The following is a 25,313-nucleotide window of genomic DNA, read 5'->3' on the forward strand; positions in this document are numbered from 1 at the left end:
AGAGTCCCTTTTTAGTGAGTGTGGTGGTGTTTATGAGGTGCTGCTCTGGGGCGGGTGAGTATGAGGCTGGGAAGGCAAAATCACAGTATACTCATTACAAAAAACTAGACTACACCACTGGATATAGGCTACCCACAACGGAATTGTATACTATGATGAACAATTAGCCCACTTTTTTTTTTCATGTAGCCTACTAATCGATATGGATTTTTTACTTAAAGTGCTCAAGCAGCACGCGGTTGCTATGGTAAATTAAATGTTTGAAAACCTTTATGTACATTTTAACAAAATTACAGTAGATGCAAATTGTGAAAGGGATGTGACATACAGCCAAGTATGGTGACCCATTCTCAGAATTTGTGCTCTGCATTTAACCCATCCAAGTGCACACACACAGCAGTGAACACACACACACCGTGAACACACACCCGGAGCGGTGGGCAGCCATTTATGCTGCGGCACCTGGGGAGCAGTTGGGGTTTTGGTGCCTTGCTCAGTGTTGGTATTGCCGGCCCAAGACTCGAACCCACCACCTTAGGGTTAGGAGTCAAACTGTCTTACCACTAAGGTGGAAGTCGGAAATTGTTCAATAGCATGTGCTTTATCAATGAGAAATGTTAAGCAAATTGCTTGTCTTACTCTACTGACAACATCTAACTAACGATAACAAGACAAAAAACAATTATGAAATATAAACAGAGACCTCAACTACACCGTCCCTCGAGGACCAAGTTTGGTGACCCCTGCCCTAGAATGGACCCTTTTCACAAGACTGTGATGACGCATTTAAACGGTCATCAGCATTGTAAATCCTTGTAAAAAAAATCACTGCAAAAAAGTTTTTTGTATTTTTTTTTATTTATGCACATTTAAAACACTATACTTTGTATTATATTACCTTTACATCAAATTACAAAAAAACTAGTTAACACTAATGTGAGTCTCCCTCTATTTATTTATTTATTTATTTATTTATTTATTTATTTTTGAAAGTCATGAAAACACTGTCATGGAGTTTTTCTTTTGCTATTTGAGCAAATGGAAAATGTGGTATTCTCCCATTCACTGCTATAGAAGTTTATCCAATTATGAGGACTTCTGCTGCTGAGAAACCCGGATATGTGAAAAGGGTCCTAAATTTTTAGGGGAAAAATATTTAAACTATATTGTAAGAAACATTATTTGTGTTCCTGAATGTTTTAAAGTTTAAAACCATAAAAAATATACAACAATCAAGTAAATCTTTGGTTGTTGTTTTTTTTTTTTTTTGTCAATATTATCTACTTGAAATAAGAATTATTAAGAAAACAATATGGAATCCCTAATAAATGGATGTAACACAATAATGCTGTCTTCAACTACTTATATTATAGCAGTCACTTAAAACTGAACTTACCTGTAAACAGCAATGAATCCCCGCCATGTACTACTGTACATCGCAGTGGTTTTCCCCAAGGACTAACAAGCCCATTAGAGTCCATTAAAACTCATGCCTAGGCCTCCCCTAACTGCACTCTTTTTTAGAAGACATGATGAGAGGTTGCGCCAGGCTTCAAAAAAACATAATGTGCATAAAAGCAGTTTGACTGTTTGATGAACAAACAAAGAATGAATCACTCTCAGGGCCTTCCAAGTAACACTTCACCGTCCAATCACTTGCTTTGAAATAATCCTGACAGTTACTTAGGTGGTCCAGTGTTGTTGTTTTAATCATAAACCTTTCGTGTTACACTCATTTATAAGTTCATAAAACAATCTGTAAATTATTTAAAGATTAATAATAATATTTATATATATATTAATGAGCAAGGACCACCCTTAGCATTCAAAAGTCTAAATAACATTGCAAGGGGACAGTCTCTACATCTGGGCTCCATAATCCACGGTCACATGAGGTCACAATAACTCTGTAATGAAGCAGTGCTACATCAAGCCAACCTGCAGCTGTGACAAATGGTGTGTCAAATGCATTGCACAAACAAGCCTGATAAACAAAGCCAGTAAAATCTCCAAGGAGATAAGAGCCACAGACTTAGTATTTGGCAGCTTGAAAGAGGAGAGGGATTCATTACACTAGCCTGGTTTCAACTCAGAAACATCTGGACTTGCAGTGGACCTTCCTGCTCAATACTTGTATTGTTCAATATGACTGTATAATATTAGATAAAGCTAAATTTACCTGCAGAATTAAATTTGTTGTGGCAGAAATAGTTTCCAAATCATAGCCTCTTAGTGCTCCAACCTTGAAATAGCCTGCATGTAACTCTTAACAATGCAAGCCTGTTCCCTGATATTTTCCCATTTATTAATTCCCTACATTGCCTGATGACATCTATAGGGTTGTTTGGGTGTCTTGATCACAAATCATAGACCAAACACCAACACTGCTTCTCCTAACTTTACATTATAATGTGAACTTCACAGGTTTATGAAAATAGCATTTAAAAAAAGTAAATTTTTCATTCAGTTTACTCAAGGTCCTTGCTTGTTTCTTCTACGGCAGATTAAAGTCTAAATGTCTATGTATAACATATAATGTTTATGTATAATGTATAACACAGTAATGTATTGCAAGGATGGTTTCCAGAAAGAACAACAAGAAGACAAATGACTGAATTGCAGTTCAAATAAGTGTAACAAAAGTAATGTATTCTGGGAAATTGGATTTTTTTTTTTTCCAACCACATTTTTTTTTTCAGTGTAGTTAATAAAAACACAACTGTTCATTGATAGTTCATGTTAGCTCAGGCCCATTAAAACATAACAGATACTACTCTTTTTAATTTTATTAGTAAATGTTAAAATTAAAATTGACTAAAATTTAGAAGTATTTTTTTTTTTATTTTAACTAATGCTATCAAATGGAATCTTATTATAAAGTGTTACCATTTCTTTGACTTTAAATTAATTTTAATTTTACTTTCTTACACTCAAATTGAAATCGCAATTCTGCATCCTCAATTCAAATTCAGAAATTGAAGTGACCTTGAAAAGGCATTCTCAATTCATCCTTGTTGTCTGGTGCATAAAAACTTATACAGCATATGCTCTGTTGTAAACCATTGTATTGTTTTCACCTTGTCCATCAATATTTTTGAAATATCAGTGACAATTTCACCTTTCTGACTTAAATGTAATGTAACATTAATCAGCACTGATGTTGTGTACAAGGGCATGCCTCGGAGAAATCCAATTACACTATGATCAACCCCCAGTGTCACAACCATAAAGTATCTATGGTCTGTTCATGCAGGCAAAACATGAGAGCAAAAGGTCATATCAGAATGGTGGTCAAAAACAGCATGTGATGGATTCACATTTTCAGTTCATGCAATCTTCAAGTCAGGGAGAAAATAACTGTGGTGTCAGCATATATTTTACAGCACATATAAATCAGTTTCCCTGTGCTTTGGGAATACGTAGTGGGGAAGGAGAATTCATATCTGTGAAGTGGTCAGAACCCATTACACACTTGCATTAGGACACTTTTCTGCTGTGTGTTTAGGGACATCTTAGACAAATTCCCTTCCTCCCTGATGTTTACTTGCAATCCCAGATGACAGCTTTGTTTATTTTCTGTTCTGTCACCTCGTCTCCAAGAAGCAGACTGAAAACTGTGGGTTCAGAATGAAACAAGGCTGGAATGTCAGGTCACACACTGGAGTCTGGGTGTCTACAATGTCTGGATGTCTAAAAAAAAAAAATCCATAACAGTGGCCAGTATTCTTCGATTATATTTTGCATATTTTGTGCCAAACAGACAACACATTTTTGAAATATCTGTTTACTACTTTAACCACAAAGATAACAGTGTGGCAAAGTAATCCAAATATATCAAGGATTAATCATTTATAACTGATATATCAAGTAAGCAGTGTTGATATAAAAGGTTATATGAAAATGAAAAGTAAATTACTTCCACTTCAACAAACAAAATAATCGGCATAGCAACAAGATGAACGCTGCAACAATGTAACAGTAATATCAATACTATAATCTCTTCTGATATCATATTTAAAATTGTTTATGCACTGGATACCAGAAATGAAAGATGGCTCCATTGCATTTGTATGAAACAAGACAGTTATTTAAAGTAGCCCCAGTTTCAGTTACTCGGATGAGAGGCTTGATTCACAGCATTATACACAAACTTTAGGAAATGTCAGACCGCTGGGTGGCACGACTGACCAATCAAAATCAAGAATTCTAGAGAGCCATTTAGTAATTTAAAAAATCCTTTTTGACTGATAAATTTTTGATCTTGGCATATTTTTATTATTCTTTCATTATAAAAAGGAAAGGCGATAAAACTAGGCACAACACATTTATTGGACAGATGCTTCCACTTTTTATTACTTAAAAGCAGGTCTATTTTGAGCTCCCATTGGCTTTAATCTTGGGCTGAAAACACTTGAAGTTGCTGCTCGTCACAGCGGTAGAGCAAGCTCCATCCGGCTAATTCTTCTCAAGAAGTGTTTGTCTAAAAAGAAGAAGGAAAAGCTTTTCATTTCACTAAGAAGCAGATATTATTTCCCCCTCCATTCAGGAGCTGGAGAGCTGTAGATTAGCGCTCCCACACATGAGGGTTTTCAAAGCCAATATCTACTGTGTCGTTGCTGAGCAACCAATTATCCAAGATTTGCACTTCCTCTTTGAATGCTGTTTGCTATTAATGTTAAGAATATTTTTTTCTTTTCATTCTAGGACACTGTTGTGTGTGAAGCATGTCAAAAAAAAGGCATGCCAGCTTGTTGCACAGCGAACATCAGAGAATTTGATTTCTGCAATGCTCAACTAATTATTAATCATCAGATAAAATCAGAAATGAAAAGACAGGCTTTTTCTCGTGTAAACTGATGCCAGAGCTTACTCTGCCTCCATGCTGTGCTCAGCTGTAACAACGTAGAAAAGAGTGGAGCAATGTAAAAAATATTTCTGACACTTTCCCCGTTCAATTCCAAAGACACTCAGAGTATGATTAGAGAGAAGGAAGAAAGAAATGGAAGGGCAAATGTTCTGCAGTTTCCTCATTTGCCACTGCAGAAAGCAACTCATGCCTTCAGGAACTACTAGGATAATCTATTTATGTACCTCCACACATACTTGGAATGAGGTGAAAGTACTAAGTATGCTTTAATTAACACCAAATAACTGATCATGCATGTGGCTGTTTATGTTTTAAGGTTTTAGCCGATGACCTTTCTGACTGTCTCTGTGTAAATGTTGGCTGTAAATATAGTTCATACTCCTAAATACACATCTGCTAGGAGATAGAATAGCATGGACTAAAAGACTAAAGAAAACAGCAACAGAGCTTTACTCTTGTCATTTTGTTAATAGGTCATAACAAATATAAGAGTTGTTATGATATCTATGAAAACTATATATATATATATATATAAAATTTACATATATAGTATACATGTGATTAAATTAAAAATTTTGAATCTATTATTGAAATATTATATATTGCATATTATATATTTTACAGTTAGATAGTAAAAAGGAATTTGAATATTTAATTATGTGTATATGAAATTGTATATCATTATATGTATACAACTGAAAAAGATTTGTAATAATTTCATATACATATGAATACACTCACATATGCAAATAAATGCATATGTATATATATATAGTTCTCTATATAAATATATATAATAAAATATATAATATTTAAATAATATATTCTAAATGATTTAAGTCAGTATATTCAAATCATATAAGGTTCAGTTATACATATATATTCTAAAATCATCTTATATCAGATGCTTTATGATAAACCCTTCAAGGATTTCAAGGAAATTCATTGCTATATGAGAAACTTTATTAACAAATAAAAGGCAAAGCACCGCATAATTTCACCCTTAGATATGCATCAAAAGCCAAGTGCCACAACTTGTACTATAATGTACTTCCAATATTAAAATACAACCTCCACTACGTGACAGCAGTATATATTTCTATAGGCGTCTGCAACACAAATAGCAGCTAAAACTCTTTAAACAGGCTTTAATAGTGTCAACAGTAGACAACATGCTTCTTCTCCTGCACTAGAGCTCCTTCTGGTGGTGATTCAGCAAAGTGTACAATTCACTTTAGACTAGAGCAGGGTTGTCAAACTCTATTCCTGGAGGGCCGGAGCCCTGCAGAGTGTAGATTCAACCCTACAGTAACTAAACACACCTGATCCTGCTAATCAAGTCCTTCAGGCTTATTTGAAAACTACATGGTATGTGTGTTAGAATAGGGTTAGAACGAAACTCTTTAGGGCTCTGGCCCTTAAAGAATTGTTTGACACCCCTGTACTAGAGTTTGCCAATTAGCACTGATTTAAGCTTAGTCTCTACCCCTCAAACAATCATGGTTAGTACATCTGGACATGAGACAAAACTGACTCTGTTCCAGCACATAAAGAAAAACCTAATAACATAGTACACAATACAGGCAAACAGGACAGCAGAGAATGGAATTAGGCACAGCAGTGCTGCCCTCTAGTGGGCAGGAGTCTACAGTGAGGTTGCAGCAGGACAGCTCAGATGTGACTAAGCGAGCACCCATTGAAGAATGCTGGTGTCCTTCCCACCAGTTGAGATAAGATGACTGTCGTCATGGAGAAAGGCAACGTTGGTCACATGGCTGCTATGCCCACCATAGATATGGCTGGGGGCCTGTGGATGAAGTGAAAAAGGTTTAATCAAGTATGATTGCATAGAATGGCCAATACTGAAAATAAGATGCAAAACAAATCTCACCCTTGGCTGGGAACAGGGGTTAGAGAACAAGTGCACTTTGCCAAAATCATCAGCTGAGGCAAGGAGGTTTTTGTCATGTGACCTGCATAGAGCATTAATGTCTGTGCCATCAGCACCCTCTGGCCAGATTCCTTAAAATAAAATAAAACACAAAAAATGAAATAAAATAAATGGACAGGGACAAGTTGAGCAAAAAAATGTCTTATTTTGATAATATCCCCAAAACATTATTTCAACATTACATAGCCATTTCCAGGAAAACATATATTAAACTGATAATATATACAGGATACTATTAAACAGTTTTTTTTTCTTCCATATTATGTGTAAGGTTGACTTACCAAACACACTGAAACCTAGCACACATGTGGAAGTGGCCCATTCTAGATTCCGCACTACATCTGCACTAGTAACATGCTTCCCACTGGATGCCTCCCCTTTTTAACAGGAAACATATAACCAGCCATTAATACATGACATCTGAGCTTCATTCACTGACAAAGGTGTTAGGTGAGAAAACAACTCACAGAATAAGATCTCATAGTCGCCTGAGTTGGTTACAATAAACTGGCTGTCGGTGGACCAGTCGAGATGAGTGACAAAACTGGAGTGTCCCTACAGACACAAGACATGATCTCCAATTAATTATAATGAAAAGAAACCGATTTGCGATGATGTATTTATTCCGTTGTAGAACTCACAGTGCATTTGCCAACACGGCTGTATTTCCTGCCATTCTCAGTAACAGAGTAGATGTAAACAAAATTGTCATGGGAAGCCACAGCCAGGTACGCCCCATCTATGAGACAGAGAGGATGTGAGTGGTGATTTTGGACACATACACTACCAATCACAAGTTTGGGGTTTAAAATATTAAAATAGACAACAGTCATTTTAAACTATTAAGATTTCATAATATTATGTTTTTTTAGTGTATTTTTGATCAAATTAATGCAGCCTGAAACTTTGTATGTATTTTGAAAGAGTGAAAATAGGTTAAAATTCGAACATTGAATAACGATTAGTTAAGCACAAAATAACACTAAACACACCTGGAGAATATTTAACAACGGAGATGATTTCATTGCCATCTGTATGCATAGAGACGAGATCACGGGTGTCAGTGTCCAGCACCAACCACCTGTATGCAAAAAAAAAAAAAAAAAAAAATTCTTCTTATATTATAATTACAAATGTTTTTAATTTAATATACAGCTACGAAATGAAGATCACAAATTTAAAACAGAGCTGTTAAATGTTAAGTCAATGCTTATAAAGTTCCCATGTGCAATCATACCTTCCTGTCATGGTGCCCACAGCAAGCACAGTGCCACTGGGATGAAACCCAACAGAACGCCCAGGGTCCTAGAATAAAAACAAAAAACAAATAAATAATAAAATTACAATGTAAAAGAAAAAAAAAATTACAACTGCATTATAAAATATCTTAATATAAAATATATGCATTTCATTTTTATATTTTAACATAAAAATTACAGTAAAAATAAATATTGCAAATTTATATTTGCATGCAAATATATGCACATTTTATACAATGTTAAAATAAAATTACATTTTATAATACATTTAAAATATTACAAAATATTTTAAAATTAGACAATTAATTTTTATATTTTAATTAACAATTATTTTTAAATTAAACACAAATTCATAAATATTAAAAAAAATTCTATTTTGTAAACATATGTAAAAAAAAAAAAAAAAAAGAAAACATTTGATGTTATATTATGATCATTATTCTATGCATTTGTATTCTATGCTCCATATATATCCATAGCAGAAATAAAAAAAATATATCCATAGCAGAACATTCTGAAAATGTCTAACTTGGTCACTCGTCTTCAGTGTGAACTACAATGTACAAAATAAAACTTGCAAAGCAGATGAGATCATTTTTTGATTATGTTTTCATATTACAGGAATGTAAAAGTAAACACAGCGTTCATACAAACCTCAATGGCCTTGCTCCACAGAGGCAGATGGGAAGAGGTGTCCCAGAGATAGACCTGCTTGTCTTGACCACATGTCACAAACTGCTCAGTACTGGGATGCACATCCAAGCCCCACAACTCATCAGTGTGACCCTTTCACAGAGAGAAAACAGAGACCAGGCTAGGAATGCCAGCTTTCCATCCAAACAACCAGTCTCAGGCCCAGAGGCCATGACCTGTACTTGATTTGATTCTTGTTGCATAATCTATCCCATCAGGCATGTAAACACACATAACTGTAGTTGTTTTTTTTTCACATCTGGCCTCTTCATGTTTAGGTGGGCAGATATTGGCAAATATAAACTGCAATATGGTCCAGAGCATATGCTGTTTATTATCAAAGGCCTGGTTACAAGAAACCGAAGGAAAATTTTGTGATCTTGTTGAATTTTGGCAAAGATATTATTGCCAAAAGTCATCTAAACATAGTTTATTATCATCTGACAACGTATACCTGAACAATGGGAGTGAGGGAACCAGAGAAAGAGCCCCGTAGCACAGCATTTCGGGTTGTTCCCACAAACAGCTCGTCCTGTTTTCCTTCAGCTATAGTGCGGACAGGCCCAAAGGCCTCGGGAACCTGATTACACAGAGAGAAATATGTTAAGGAACATGCAATCTGTGCATCTCAACTAAAACATGATTTGTACAAATTGTTCTGACTTAAGTGAATTCAGTGCTGATGTATCTGGATCTAATAAATAAGACAAATGGATGTCTGGATTACATTTCTGCACTAGAAATATGATAACGTCAAAAAGTCATATTGAAGCGTGATCATTAATAATGAGTATCTAGTTCAACACTGCTGTCTGGATTTCATTATGAATGTCAGTAAAGCTTTTGTTTGTTTAGTAAGAACAAGAAAACTTCACCTCAAGCTCACTCTTTTTATGGTAATCATGGTCCCACAGCAGCACCCTGCGGTCTTTTCCTCCACCTGACACCAGAGTTCCATCTTTCAGCACACAAAGAGAGAAGATCCCACCCTCATGGGCTCCCGAAACCACCTGGCTGATCCGGTTTCCACCTTTAAATCAGAGTTCATCATCAAATCATAGGCTGCACTGAGGGAGTATCTCCACCGAAAGCAGTCAAACAGATGGATGTGCTGTTTTTCTAACTGACAGCAGATAAAAACTTGGATTAAATGCAATTTATTTCTTAAAAATGTGGCATCTAGATAAGTATTTTGGCAGAAAAAAATGCTTTAAATGTAAAATGACCTTTTGCCCAGATGTAGATGTTTCCACTAGAATCTCCGGTGATTGCATCTCCATTCCCAGCAAAAGCGACGCAGAGTACATACTTGGGTTTTTCATGTTTCTGAAAGCAGACCATAAATAGGAATTCATTGAATAAAACCATTTTAAAAGATTTTTGTGTCATAGGGTTTTAGAATGCAACTTACAAAATAAAATAAAATAAAAAATAAAATATTTAAAAAAAAATTTAATTAAAGTGAAATCACACTAAAATAAAGGGGAACTCGAACGCAAATCCAAATGAAAACAAAAAAAGAAAAGAAAAAATAGGGATTTAAAATAAACTATAAATAAAATAATAAACAGGGATTTAGAATGTAACATCCAAATGAAAAAAAAAAAAAATCATATATAGGCATTCAACTCTGTGATCACTCTGTGCTGACTTTGTATTTTTGTCGGAATACAGAAAAGTAAATGTTGCAAACCTCAAACAGTCCTTGGCGTTTTGCAAGAGTACTCCCTTCCATTGTCCAAAAGTTGATGTGAGACTTCCCGCAGGTGACAATTAAGTTGGCCTCCATGGGGTGGAAGACAGCACCCAGAACTGAGTCATTGGAACACTGCAAAATTGTGAGTGGATATGTTACACAAAATGTGATGCATTCCTACTTTGATGAAGTGGCAAATTTTTTTTTACTACTTCCCAGTAAGCACATATACGTACATCACAAAGACATCTGTGACAATTGCAAACTTTTAGAATTATATATTTGTGTGCAATCATGATCATTTTAGCATTTTAAACAAATTTAAACACTTTCAAATCTACCTGAAACAGCTTGAAATGTAATATTCCATTCAAAAAAAAATTATTTCGGTGGGTGTTGCATAATAGGATAGAGCCCGGTAGTTGGAAAGGAAGGGGTTAAAAAAATAAGAGCGATTGGTGATGTTAGGAAAGTGATTTCATAGGTGGTGCAAGTCATTTCATTACAAGATTAAGAGAACAAACATGACAACTTCCAGATGAACATGCAGACGCCAAAAAGACGTCATGGTGACAGATGTGCGGTCTGTAAACACTCAGGTTTCTGTTATATAAAAAAGGCTATCACACAAGACACACTATGCCACGAAACTGTAAATAAAGCAGCCACACACTCTTTTATATAGCATGTCACCTTGCCTCACCTTAACATCTGCCAGTTGCTTTTCTTTCTGCCAGTCCCAAACAGACAAAATGTGGTCATTTGCATCGTCAACCGCACACAAATGAGCACCACCATTCTGTAAAGAGAAGAGGTATTATATCCATGTAAAATACCATTGTCCATTCAGCCATTTATCATTGATCAAATATTCATTATCTATTCCCACTGTGCAGATTTCTCATAATAAGGCATCAAAGCACAGATTATTTACCCAGTATTTAAAAGGAAAAGATTGCTTACCGACTTTGAGAAGGCAACACAGGTGACAGCCCTGTCAAACACACCTGCTCCGATCACATGAAGAGTGTTCAAACTGACAGAGTCCCACACACGGACATGAGGCTGCAAAACCTGATGGGAAAACAAAGATTGAGTTATATGCATATGATCATAGCTTCTCTAAAACAGATTAAAGGAATAGTTCACATAATCATTATTTACACATTTTATTTATTTTACATACACTACAGTTCAAAATCTTGTGAAATAAAAATACAAATAATTATTAAAAAAAATCATTGATTAAAACCAAATATTAAAATATTAAAAAAAAATAAAATGTAATTCATAAATATTATTACAATTTAAAATAACTGCTTTCTTTTTTATTATATTTTAAAATGCAATTTATTCCAGTGAGAGCAAAGCTGAATATTCAGCATCATTACTCCAGTCTTCAGTGTCACATGATCCTTCAGAAATTATTCTAAAATGCTGATTTGGTGCAAAAATTTCTTATTATTATAAGTGTTGAAAATGTTTTGCTGCTACATATTTTGTGAATACCATGAAACCTTTTTTTTTTATTGTTTAAACAATAAAAAGCTCAAAAGAATAGCATTTAATTTAAATAGAAATCCCATTAACATTATACATTTCTGCACTGTCACTTTTGATCAATTTAATGCACCCTTCCTGATTAAAAGTATAATTCATAAAGCCAATACCCTTTGTAAGCTGCTAAAACATTAGTGTAAACTGTGAACATGAGCACAATGGTTTTGTTTCTAAGCACACAGAGGGCTGGGTCAAGATCAACAAATCATTATACTGCTACAGAATGTAAATGTGAACTAACTTTGCCATCTTTGGATGTTCCTGCAACTTGTCCTGTTGCTATGGTGACCATGTCTGGATGGATGGCCAAACTGCAAAGAGAACATTGTTTTCAGGATCAGTGCTTGTCAGAAAAAATTCCTAATCTCTCTCTCCCTCTCACTAGGGAACCATAAATGAATGCAGTCTGATCCCAGGAAAAGCTGTAAACAGGCTGCAACTTTCGCAAACCAGCAGTGACTTTGACAGTCCCAGAGAGAGCATTCCAGTGTTATTTTAATTAGAAACAAATGCTAATTAACTAATATTTTACAATAAATAACATGTTGATGCTGATCACACTCTGTTACAGCAGAAGAGATCTACATAAAATAATCTCTGAATGGCTAATAGAAGAAGCATTGCCTTGCAGCCAAACAGAAGAGAAAAACAGAAGGCAGAAGAGATCTAGTCTGATTGCAGGTGTATTTGAATATACAGCGGGATTCGCTTATCTTGAAGATAAGAGCTAAACTAGCAACACTTCCTGAGTGCATTGTCATCTTTTTTTCAAACGATAGAGATACAGTGGTATACGATATTTGTTCATGAAGATGATAAGCACAATGATAACATCTTATGGACCTTTGATCAATGACCTAGTTTGAGAATAATCTGCATATGATTTCCCTGTATGACATCAACGTTGGACTGATTTAGCTCCTGCAGTAGTTCAACCAGTGCTGTCAAACAGTGTAATAACTTACCAAAAGCATGTGGAAACTCTCTTAAAAATCTATTTAATGTATATTTACCACTTGACATCATCATTATGGCCCAGATAGTGTCTTTGTTGCTGCTCTTCTACATTGTACAGCACCACTATGGAAGCATTGAAGTACACAATCTCTCCCGTTGGCAGCAGGTACAAGTTGGAACGGCAGTCTCTTCCCCTATAGCCATAACTAATGGAGTGTGTTAAGAAACAAAATGCATTTCCACGGACTGTAGTAGATAAGCAAAGATGTGAGCTATTAAATCAACATTAATTTGTGTCACATTTTTAAATGGGTTTCAATTCTATTTATAAATTTAGCTCAGTTTTGAAGATCTCTGATGCACTTTGTTAACTGATAATCATTAATTAAATTAATTTTCTTTATGGGCTAAATAAAAAAATTAAGAGAAAGACTGGAAGCAAATCTCCTATAAAATTCTTATTTTTTTAATATGGTAAAATTCACACATTGTTACAGTAAATACAATTTATCTAGCTGCATCAAAAAAAAAAAAGACAACTGCAAGGATACACCCACTGAAGTTTTAGCTTGCGCTCTGGCAGTTCCACTTTGTTGTCAAGGCTGTAACTTTCCCTCAGCTGGTCTGGAATATGCATGGTGATTGGACGTCCACGGATGAACATCCTCACGTAACCATCATCTGTTCAAGAGGAACAAAACATAAGTGACCAAACATAAACAAGCAGTAAACATGGTTTGTTAGGCATGATTTGTCAAATTATCCAGGCTCTGCTGACAGAACTACGCTCATTTAGAAACCCATTACAAAATGAGATTGACTGGAGGCATTATGGCAATCTAAATAGTTTTTAGCTGCAATGCAGAGGATAATGCGTTCCATTCAGGCTAATTTATAAGGAACATTTCCCATAACACAGAGCTCAGTATCTCCCTGCACGGCTAGTTAAACATAGTTTAACAAATATCACATGCATATAAATTTATGCAAACAAATAAATAAAAAACATTTCCTCCTCTGAAACACTCAAAGGAACTAATATTCTGTTGTACTTAAAAACTAGACAGGTTTAATGCAAAACTTACAGCCACAGTTCATATGTACAAGTGCATTTTAGTATTATTTATATACTATTATTTTATTTATTAATATTTTGAATTAACTTTAATTTTCAGTCATTTTGTTATGAGCTTTTTCAGTTTTAGTAATTTGACTATTTCATCTTAGACTTATGTCATTAGTTAGTTGCTAAGGCAGCATTTCAGTTTTAAGTTTTTTAACTGATATTAATATTTTATTACAGTGTTTTATTAACAACACTGACATGCTGTTGCTAGGGTATTGTTAGGTACTTGATAGTTTGTTCTTGGTGGTCACAAAGCACTTAAAGCAAAAGACCAAACATATACTGATATCGAGGTCAAAATAAAACCATCTTGTGTTTTTATTTAATGATATTCACCGTATTACTTTAACATAGACAAAAACTTACCAGCATTGAGGGTGCACTCTTTGGTTTTGCTGAAAGAACAAAAGAGAGCGATATCATTCATTTATTCATTCACTCCTTCAAAGACTACAATCCAGACAAAAAAAGTTAAACAAAAACTTTCTAAAAACCATTTCTGAAAAGTTTTGTTTGCTGTCTTTGACTTGTGTTTTGTGAGAGAATGACTAATTCATTGAGCTCATCCATTAATCCTGACCCAGCTTTCACGTGGCCTCTCACAGAGCTCTGTGCAATGGAGAGAACATAGAGTTAAAGTGACAGGAGGAGAGGGTCACCCAAAACTGCTTTCAACTTTAGTACAGGCAGATTTAGAGCCTGTTTACATGACTAAACAGATTTGAAGGGGTGCCAGCACTGGAGGGGATTTTGCATCAAAAACAAATGTGGCGAAACTGTTATACACAAAAAAAACCTTCTGTTTGTGTCTGTGCATGCATTTTGTAACTGCTTTTCCTAACCAAACAGTTTTCCACTTCCTGTATGCTGATGCATGACTGTCATGATTGACAGCCTGTCTCAGATAGCTACGCAATAAATTAGACCCATCAATCCAGTCCTATTTGCTGGGATAGGTTTGTAGGACTCAACTATCCACATGGGGATTAGAATTGACAGCAAACCGTTTCTCTGTCTGGAAAAAACTGACCTTTCTTTAGGGTAAAATAAAAGGTTATGTAATGGGAAGACAGAAGGATTGTGGGTGTAGATGAATAGAAATGTTCCCACAATCTGTTTGTGTCCACGCAGTCCTGCTGAAATCATCCAAACACTTCATTAAAGAAAAGATTGAACCAAAGCAGGCCTCACCAAAGCATCCCTAATAACCCCTATTCAGAGTGGTGTAGACAAAATTATACAATACTGCCATAAATGCGAGGAACAGTTTTCATATGTCACCACATGGAGTTCTGGAAATATAAATTTTAAGTAAATATTCAAATATTACACAAAACATGTATAATTTTTCTTAATGCTTTGATTTGGATTGTGCATGTACCGTCACTTTTTACTCTCATTTGGACTTGCTGGGTGTTCATTTTGAACCCTGTTTACAACCAACATCATGCTTATTGTATAAAAATAATATATATATATATATATATATATATATATAGATATATATATATATATATATATATATATATATATATATATATATATATAATTTATAAATGGCATTTAAGGAACATTTCAGTCCACACATCTGATTTAAGGTGATGATACACACAGTGGCAGCTGTCCTGGCAACAAAGCCATTTTCTCATTAGCACACACTGGAAAAATCCATTTTTACCAGTAATCACTCTAGGCTGTGTAGCAACCATAACTCAATATAATGCTGCAAGCATGTGCCACAAATGTGCTTGACCTCAGAGGAGCCTCATACTAATGCACAGACTCTACACCCATCCATTCCACACATAACACTGATGACGTGTTCCAATCTGACAGTTCATGTCTTTTATACATTAAAAGCACCACAAAAGATTTATGTGGAAGTTCTCTGGACATTATGTCCTTCAAACCATTTTCTTTCCTGCTGTAAAGCGCTCAATCTAATTTGCCTTAAAAGCTGTGTGTGTGTGGCAGTGGGTGGGCTCCATGCTTAATACATACTACTTAGCAGCAAAAACGATCAATATCTAAATCAGATTGCACTAAAGCAATTAGTGAAACTCATGCATTATGTGTAGCAAATCTTCAACTTAAATGGAAGTTGAATGGGTAACTATCTTTCATGTAAATGATAATTAAAGCCATAAGAAAAACATGCACATTTTTGTTAAGTAACTCACAAAATGTTGCACAAAATGCCTTAAAGATAAACAAAAGTGAAGCTTTGCGACGGCAAAGTAAAATGCACATGAAAAATGTTGTTAGATTCTAGACATGTATGCTTTTAAAGTCTATTGTTCCCATTTGGGAAGTTAAAACACAAACTCAGCCCAGGTGTGTCCGCTTTGTTTATCTATAAGCCATGATGCTGAGAATATTCTTGTTTGCTTTCCTATGTTAGCTTTGTTGCGGGAAGCTGAAAGCAATTACATTATCAGCCCCACCCTAAAACTACCAAAAGTTTTTCTTTTGAAGACCTGAAAGTGCTTAACAAGAACTTGAGCTTTACCTGGTTGACCTCTTCATGTTGTTCGTCCCGTTATTCCTTTAAAGTGCTATAACTGGAATTTTCAGAAGCGTCAGGCAAAAGACTGAGTTCCTTGTTTGAGTTAACTTCAGCTCTGCACGAACATGGACCTCCCTAACCAATGGCAGGAGACTTCCTCAGTGTGCATGACAACCCCTTTCTGGTTGACCACACCCCCCTGTGCTTCAATGCAGTAATATGAAACACTCTGCGGTCAAGAGACTGTTTCAGTGGGAAGTGTGTCAACCAAGTGACATGCATGGTTGCCATGCACCATATAAAGTTTAATCTCAAACAGTCATCATGCCATAAATAAAAGCAACAAATGCTTATTGGGCTTTTTTGAATTTTTCCCTACTCAGATGTTGTTATTCTTTTCACTTTGATTTTTTTTTTTTAATTTAATGTAACACTATATTAAGTGGTAACATGGTTAATGGATTTCTGTTTATGAAAGTTTAATGAGAATTTCCCAGTGGTTGTTTTACAGCTTTGATAGGATCTCAGTCAATAACACTTCTATGGACAGACGTCTAACCTAAACATCAGTGTTTTCCTTCCTGGAAATCCATGTATGCCCGGCATAAATTATTTATGACTATTTGACCACATTCTTCCTAAGCTTTCCTACTGTATGCACAAGTGCACTTATTAGTTGAAATATCTTTCTAACTAAGAAATGTTCAAACGTTTGGCTGATTTGCTGCTCAACAAACAATTCTTATCCATGTTGAAAACGACAGAGCCCCGCACATAGCATGCAGGAAAAAAAAGTAGGCTAAATTGTATGTACGATTTACTATTTCGTTCCCTCGATTTATAAATTGTGTGCATGATTTATTAAGTATTTCATAAAATTTCAAACCAACAGTAAAATGACAACAATTATATCATTCATGATTTAGATTTAGCTCAAAACATAGTATAAAATGGTATTTTAAAAACTGTTTTCTATGGATGGTCCACCTCTTCCCCCTTACACTGCCTCTGGTGTCTTGCTGACCATGGGTCTGAGTTGTCATCTAATTAGACACTGAGGTAGCATCTATTTTAAGCTCTGTGCTGTAGTCTTGTACTTGCCTCAAGGTTCGGAGGGAAGGAGAAGAACTCAACTTTTATCTCTTTGTATAGAAACATCATTGAGTTTAACACACTTTATTTAGATGAAATGGTACCTGTCTCTCTTTCCACATGTTGAGCTGCTGGATGAGGTGGTTCTGCTGCGGGAGTCTGCCATCTCCTTCTTCACCGTGGACAGGCGTTCTGTGGACATGCTCTTCCTAACACACAGAGACAAGAGCATGAGGTGGAGAAGAATGAGTGAGGCACAGGAAAGAAAGACATCAAAGAAAAGAACAAAACAGCACGACTGTTATCAACAATGATAATAATATTATGCTACTTAACCCTAAATCAGGCAACGTGACCTTTTTATTAAATCCTTTTATCATTTATCAATGCCTGGTCTGTCTCAAGTATGCTGGTCACATGATTTGCTTCAAGTTTTCAGTGATCTATTAGTCAGCCTGATCTAAATCCAACTTGGCTGCCAGTGGTGGAGAACATAAAGATTTTGAAGTAGGTAATTATATATTAAACTTACTTTTCTTTTGGAAAAAAAATTATATTACTGCTAACATTAATTCTGAACATTGTCTTAGGGTGCTGAAGAAAAAAAATGAGTCATATGTTGTTTATGTTGTTTTTTAGCACGTTTTGAAATGTATGTGACTCCTGAGTCATGTTGCCTGTTTAGGGTATAAAAAAGGGATTAACCCTAATTTTAAACATCTTTTTATTCTGAGGTAATTTTTTTTACAAATTATAAAATTACACTAAATTTAAATGGTTGTAATTTAAGAATGTTTTTGAATATAGACATAAGTTTGGTCTTGTTTTAAAAAAAAAAGAAAAAGCAACTTCAAAAAATGATTACATTTACTGTAAATCAAATGTACTCTAAATATTTTATATAAACTATATATTTTACAAAATAATTTTTACTCTAAAATTACTATCAAATCAAAGTCATATGTGTAACCAATTTGTGTTCTAAATTTTAATTTGATATCACAAAATGTAACTTCCCATGAGATTTTTAGGCGTTGTACCAAAAATAGCCACTGGGTGTTTTTTATGCATTCTCCTGTATCAAATTTATACATTTCAGTCTCAATATCAAAAAACAGTTGGCAGATGGGACCGTGAGACTCAGAACTTTCCGATGATATGTGTTTTGTCAAGATTAGAAAATTCTTTTTTATAAAGTAGTTCAAATAAATTGTGTAATACAAAACCTGACACCACCCACTAGGTGTCAACTGTCACCGTACCACCTGTGGGACGCTTGGCGCTCTTTTTTGCTGTTGTCCTTTTTCTCTATAAAATCTTTTAGTAATCATCATAAATTATATATCATTTGAAAGCTTAGAAGCCCAAGATTCATCCTGTGAAAACCATTTTGAAATCGGACATTGCGTTACCATAGAAATTGTACTTTAAAATATTATGACGGTCTCCTCCCCCTTAGTGGGCAGTGTCAAGTGTCATATTACAAAAAGCATTACGGTCTTTTAGAATCAAAACTTTTTATAATCTTGGCAACAAACATATCATTGGAAAGGTCTGAGTCTCAGGATTCCATATTTTGTGGTTATTTTGAGTATTGAAGTAAAATTGACAGAGAAATCTAGGGAAAAATTAATTAAACAAAATTCAAAGTAGTTTTGATGGCTCCCAGTGGCTGTTTGTGGTATGATGCCCTAAATAAAATCTCACAGGAACCTCAATTTTTTTCATATCAACTTCAAATCTGGAACATAACTTATTTAGACACAAGGCTTTAATTTAATACCAATTTTAGAGTAAAACCTGTTATGTAAAATATTTATAATAAATAAAATATAATAAAATCAATATAGCGCATTTTATTTACAGTACATTTAAACTTCTATAACTTTTTGATACTTTGATTTGTTGAAAAAAATTCACTTTTGCCAAAATCTGCTAATTTCCGTCTTTAAAAATAGACCAACCTTAGGTCTATATTCTAAAGTGTTCATAAAATACAACAATTTAAGTTTGGATGCCTATTTTAAAAAATGGAGGTGACAGTTAAGGGGTTAAAGTACCATTTTTATGGTAAAGCAAGGTCCGAATTCAAAATGGTTTTCACAGGCTGAATCTTGAGTTCGTAAGCTTTTGAATGATATATAATTTGTCAACATTACATCAGGTAAAGTATAGGATATAATTGTTTTAAACATGCAGTGGCAAGTAGGCCAGTAACAGTTAATGACTTGGTCCTTTTTTATACCCTAATCAGGCAACGTGAACTGGGAGTCACAACTCATAAAATCCAAAATATATCAAATATTTCAAAAATTCTTTTGGATATGTTTTACTTAAGCTCAGATGATATAAAAAATGACATGAAAATATTTTTTGCTTATCATTTTCCACTCTTGCCTGTTTAAGGGGTTAAACAGCAATTTAAACAGCATAACAGTATGATTTCTAAAGGATCATGTGACACTGAAGACTGGAGTAATGGCTTTGGATCACAGGAATAAATTTAATTATAGCCATCCTTTCAACTAAATGGTCCAACTGGTTTATTACTCCATATCACCATCTTGAGGTAGAGAAGTAATACTGCACTGATGTTGTTGATGTAGGGAAAATGAAAACATTTCCACCATGTGCAACTTCAACAATAAAATGACATTTGAAAAATAATATGCAATTAAAAATTATACCTATGTTGCTTATAACTCTCACCTTTTGATAGACATCATCACCTCCTTTTTCGGAGAGGAGGGAGAGGAAGGATAGCCACTCGAGCGTTTTGTTTGCACATAGCCATTTGTCAGAGGCTTGGATGGCAGAGCTTGCAGTATCTGCCGAACTAAATCAGGAAGAAAGAAAGTGAGATCACATGCAAATTATCTTCACCTCCCACATGTAAACTTTTTATGTAACCACTATATTAAGTATTACAATACATCCCCTGTAGCTCTTAGGGTTGAAATATCCTTACAGTTATGAATCTAGGTTACATCTTATAATGTTCAATCAGTAATGCACCCTTGGACAAGGTTACCCTCAGATTATTATAGTGAAAATTGCTTTAGATGAAAAAGTAACTTTCTAGGCTCTAAAGACTTAATGACAATACACAGAGGGCCATAATGAAGCACTGACCTTTAGTAGGTCCACCTTTCTTGCTGCTGGCCTGTGTGATATCCTCACAGCAGCCCAGCCTTCTCAAAGCATCCGCTAACGCCGCCTTCAGCAACTGAATCTCATCCTCCTGCAACTGCACCCTCTGCTCCAGGTGAGAAAGACGGTCATCCATCTCCATCCCACTCCCGGCTGATACATTATCATCTGAAAGAGACAGACAGATAGTTATAGTATTAGAATTTGTAGGAAACTGAATTTGTAGTTTGTCCAAATCTGTATAACTTTGTTTCTTCTGAGGGATATAAAAGATGATATTTCTGTGCTCCAAAGACAAAAGTCATACAGGTTTGGACCGACATGAGGGTGAGTAAATGATGACTATCCCTTTAAACCAGTGGTTCTCAATCCTTTTTGACTCAATGGTCCCCCAAAGTCCAACACGTTATTCAAAGGCCTCCCGTTATAAGGTATATAAGGTATGATATTTCCTTTGGGATTTCTGTAATTATGACAGAGCTGCTTGTTTTCAAACTTTTTTTTTAATCAGAAACGTGGATCACTGATATATTTATTACCTAAAATTAATTTTGTGGTTCCAGGAATTTATAAATAAATAAATAGAATACAATAGTTATTAGGAGGTGGGGTTAAAAAAAGAAATATATATTTCTTTTTACAAATATTATTATTAATATTAATATATGCAAATAAAAAAAAATTGTATACTAAATCAAATCATCCTGCTGTCCCTTGAAAGTTTGCTGGGGCCCCAGAGTGGGCCTTGCCCCCCTGGTTGAGAACTACAACTTTAAGTCATTTTTAAACAACACAGTTTGGATAGACACTGCAGAAAGAATGTGGTTAAAAAAGTCACTCCTATTAGCCTAAGGTGGAAAGTCCATTTTAATTTACACACTAGTTGGTCACAAAAAATTTGCATAACCAAATATCAAAACAATATCAAAACAAATGCCATCAACTTTAATGAATTATAGCACAAATGTATTTTTGAACTAAACATTTCAAATGATACAACAACAGAAATATTATTCAAAACAAAGACAAAAAGTGCTTGAACATGTGTTTACCCTGTTAGGACACCTGTCACTTCCACTATAACAACACTGGAATCCAGTTGGTTATAAGTAATTGAAAAAAATGCTAACTCAAAGAAAAGGTTGTTTGCACGAATAAAAATTTGTGCATTTTTAAGTGTCAAAACATCTGTTTTTAAAAACTTATGAATATTTATTTATCCAACAAAATGTGCTCATAACGCAAAAATTCCATTAAAATTACTTGAAAACAAATACTGAAAGCCCGAGCGAACAATTGGGAACGTTTCAAATGCTAACAATACTGATTCACCATGGCAGCCATCAAATGTGTTGCATTTAAATATACAACTTATAAATACACACAATAAACAAAACTAAAATGAATTTTCCTGCCACATTTACAAAAAGCAGTCTGGAGGAAACCGAATGCTCAGTGACCGAGTGTGCTGAAATATTCATCATCCCACTCTGTTTGTACTCCCCTCCTACCTGCCATTCCAGTCAGTACTATGTCCGCCTGTCAGTCACGCTCTTAGACAGCCTGATCCTCTGCAGCTCTCTAGGGGGTTCCTAAAGGTGCCAAACGCCTCCCTGGCCAAGGTTTCTGTCTCCCACCTTTCCCTTAGCTTGCTGGATGGCTGATCCCGAGTCCGGACCTCCCTTCCTCCCCCTCCCCCACCCTTTGCTGTGTGTAAAGAGGAGAAGGGTGATGTTTGTAACTGGACGCTGTTTCCTGTCTCCTATGCGGTAGAAAACTGCTGGTGGTGCTGTTGGCAGAGAGAGAGCTTTGGCTTGACTCCAGACCTGTCTGATGCATCGGCCAGGCACTACCAGGAAGTGCACTGACTAGCCTCTCCACCAATGGGACACTAAAGTGTGTACGTGCGTTTTTACAATTTACAACTTGTTTTATACCCCCACGGCGCATGCTCATTTTCTTAATTACATAAGACTCACATTAGGGATTTTTACTGTACTTATTGAATTGCTAATATCAAAGCCTGACCTCAGATATGCAGATCCAGTGTTTAATATCAGTCTAAACCATTCAGTTGTACAAGGACAGACCCTCTCTCTGACTCAGGCTCATCATATACCGTCTACCCATCCATCTGTTGTCCAGCCAAACCATCTGGCACAGAAATTGATTTACTGGAAAACCCAAACAATGACCACTATGTACACTGATACCTATCCTTGAGAGAACCTGTAATGCACAAGAACGAAGATGAAACATGCCAGTCGTTTCGACAGCAACAACAACAAGCTGTGCACAATGGTTGTTAGCATAAGGACACCATAGTTATAATATTTAATTTCCTAAAGACCTTCAGTGATCGACTGTATGCTAATTTTTTAAAGGAATTGCAGGTCTGCTCTGCAACACTAGGGGGGAAAAAAAACTATTTTAAAAGGGAATAATAATTTGCAACTACCCATATAATCATTAAGCAAGCAAAAACAATAGGCTTACTGTTGTTAGAATAGAGGAGGAACATCTTATCTTATCCATATCTTTTGCAGTTTAGGTCAAAGGCTGTGTGTCCAAACAGACTTTATGGTATTTTAAAGCACATTCATCAGTTGGTAGACTGGCTAATACTAGTGCAATATTTAGAACAGTGTTTTAGACTGGTAAGTCACATCCCTGCTGTTGTTTAAGTATTACAATAACAAAACTGTCAGATATAACAAGTAATTTCGCATATGCAAATAAATAAATAAATAGCCTAATTATATTTCTTCTTTGAATGTGTCCTCTTCTCTTGCTTCCTAATATAGTTGTCTAATAAACCTGGCATAGTATATTACGAGTATTGTTTGCTCTTTGACAATTTGCTTTGGATAAAAGCATCTGCGAATGAATAAATGTAAACATACCATAAAATGAATAACAAAAAAAAAATTAAAAAAAAAAATCATACTCTCCTCTTTTACAACACTTGACAACACAAAATCTCCTTCCTACAGCAAAACTAGTCGAGAACCAATGCTTTGTAAATAATAATAATAAAAAAAGTAAATTAAAAATTGGCTACTGTTTGTTAATGATTAGATCTGACTGTAATATCATTTTTAATTAAAAATCTTTGCATAGTCATGATAATGCTGACAACAGACATGATGTTTAGGCCTACAACTGATCTTCAACATACTGTTATCACTAGGGATAAACTGTAATCCGGGTAAATCCATCTTAGTGTGTGCATAATGTTATACACTAGATTACTGTGTGACAATAAATAAGTAACTCAGTACATTCCTTCCACTAAAACCTTATGCAAAACAAATCAAATAACAAAGGCCCAGTGAAGCAAGCTGAATCAGGATGAGAGGATGAGAGGCTCAAAGCATATCAACAGATGAGGAGAAAATGAATGAAAATGTAAACCCATGTGACAAATCATGTAGCTAGGGCTGAAATGCTCTAATATCTAACACCAGTCTGAATCTTGAGTAGATGTTCATTCTTGTACCTGATACTGATCCCAACCGCACATCCGCGATAAGCAAATGCCTTAGGGGAAAATAAAATTTGCATGTTGGCTATATAAAACTGATCATAATTTAAACAAATATATTCATCACTGGCAACAAGGAGACAGTTTCTTTTGTTGTGCCCTCGCAGGCAGAGACGCACCGACACGTCAATAACAATGTATTGTTGGAATGTTCATGTAAAAACTGATTAATAGCAAAGACACCATTCGTTAACGTTCGACACGCGTTTAAAGAAAACAAAACCATCTCTCGAGGCTCTCTCCAGCGCATTCATTATAAATGCTCAGTCAAGTCGCTGCCAAACTTACCGTTGCAATACCGAAGCAGAAGGGTGTTCGTGTCATACAGGTTCCCACATGAAGCTACTCGCTCCGACATGTCCTTCTACTGGTCAATTCCTGTATTATTTCTTTTAAATCCCCGGTCCTCCGATCCTCCTGCCTTCTTTCCTGACATACGAGTGCCTTCAATACCTTTCCACCGAACAACCCACGACAACCTGTGCTGCTTGCGTTTCTATAGCAACAGCCTCACAGCTGATCCGCTACCCAGAGGGAGCAAGAGAGCATGTTTACTTTTGGAGTCCCATAATATGCAGTCACTGTTTTCATGAGCATGATGTGTATATATTAAGATTAGGTTAGTCAAATTAGCAAGCCATGAGGGCAAAGGCTACATCAAGATATCTGACTACTGTGCACAGGTATGAAAGAGATGAATAGATCATCATTGTCGTGTGTAACGTTAGCCGGTCTAACGTTAGAGATATTCATCTTGGGAATTTACTTGCTATTAATGGTGGTGTCATAAAGTGGCATGTCCTTGACAGTCAAGCCACTGTTTTTCTACTTTTTAACAATAGATGGCGGTGTAGGTATGATTAAAAAAAGATATGACGGTGTCAAGCTCCAAACGTTTCTGTATTTGGCCCA

The 25,313-nt window shown here is 35.3% G+C and overlaps 1 protein-coding gene across 4 annotated transcripts; it reads right to left on the bottom strand.

Annotated features, from left to right (window-relative positions):
• Positions 1–5,808: 5,808 nt before the first annotated feature.
• Positions 5,809–24,906, bottom strand: LOC109104129 (echinoderm microtubule-associated protein-like 2). Of its 4 annotated transcripts, none has more exons than XM_042771295.1 (22): positions 24,690–24,906; positions 20,840–21,025; positions 20,417–20,543; positions 17,812–17,916; positions 14,476–14,504; positions 13,535–13,664; positions 13,040–13,189; positions 12,268–12,337; positions 11,430–11,540; positions 11,170–11,265; positions 10,464–10,598; positions 9,997–10,096; positions 9,646–9,800; positions 9,225–9,350; positions 8,732–8,863; positions 8,056–8,123; positions 7,811–7,899; positions 7,460–7,557; positions 7,286–7,373; positions 7,100–7,195; positions 6,759–6,889; positions 5,809–6,674 (listed from the first exon to the last, which is right to left on the bottom strand). In XM_042771295.1, exons 1-22 carry the CDS (start codon positions 24,757–24,759, stop codon positions 6,549–6,551), a joined length of 2,418 nt encoding a protein of 805 aa, XP_042627229.1. In that variant the 5' UTR covers positions 24,760–24,906; the 3' UTR covers positions 5,809–6,548. The 4 variants fall into 4 exon arrangements, with proteins under 4 accessions (XP_042627229.1, XP_042627230.1, XP_042627231.1 ...); XM_042771296.1 differs by lacking the exon at positions 24,690–24,906 and adding an exon at positions 22,369–22,595; XM_042771297.1 differs by lacking the exons at positions 20,417–20,543; positions 20,840–21,025; positions 24,690–24,906 and adding an exon at positions 18,044–18,102.
• Between the last annotated feature and the right edge of the window lie 407 nt (positions 24,907–25,313).

This window comes from Cyprinus carpio, chromosome A15 (assembly GCF_018340385.1).
Source record: "Cyprinus carpio isolate SPL01 chromosome A15, ASM1834038v1, whole genome shotgun sequence".
Taxonomy (NCBI): Eukaryota; Metazoa; Chordata; class Actinopteri; order Cypriniformes; family Cyprinidae; genus Cyprinus; species Cyprinus carpio.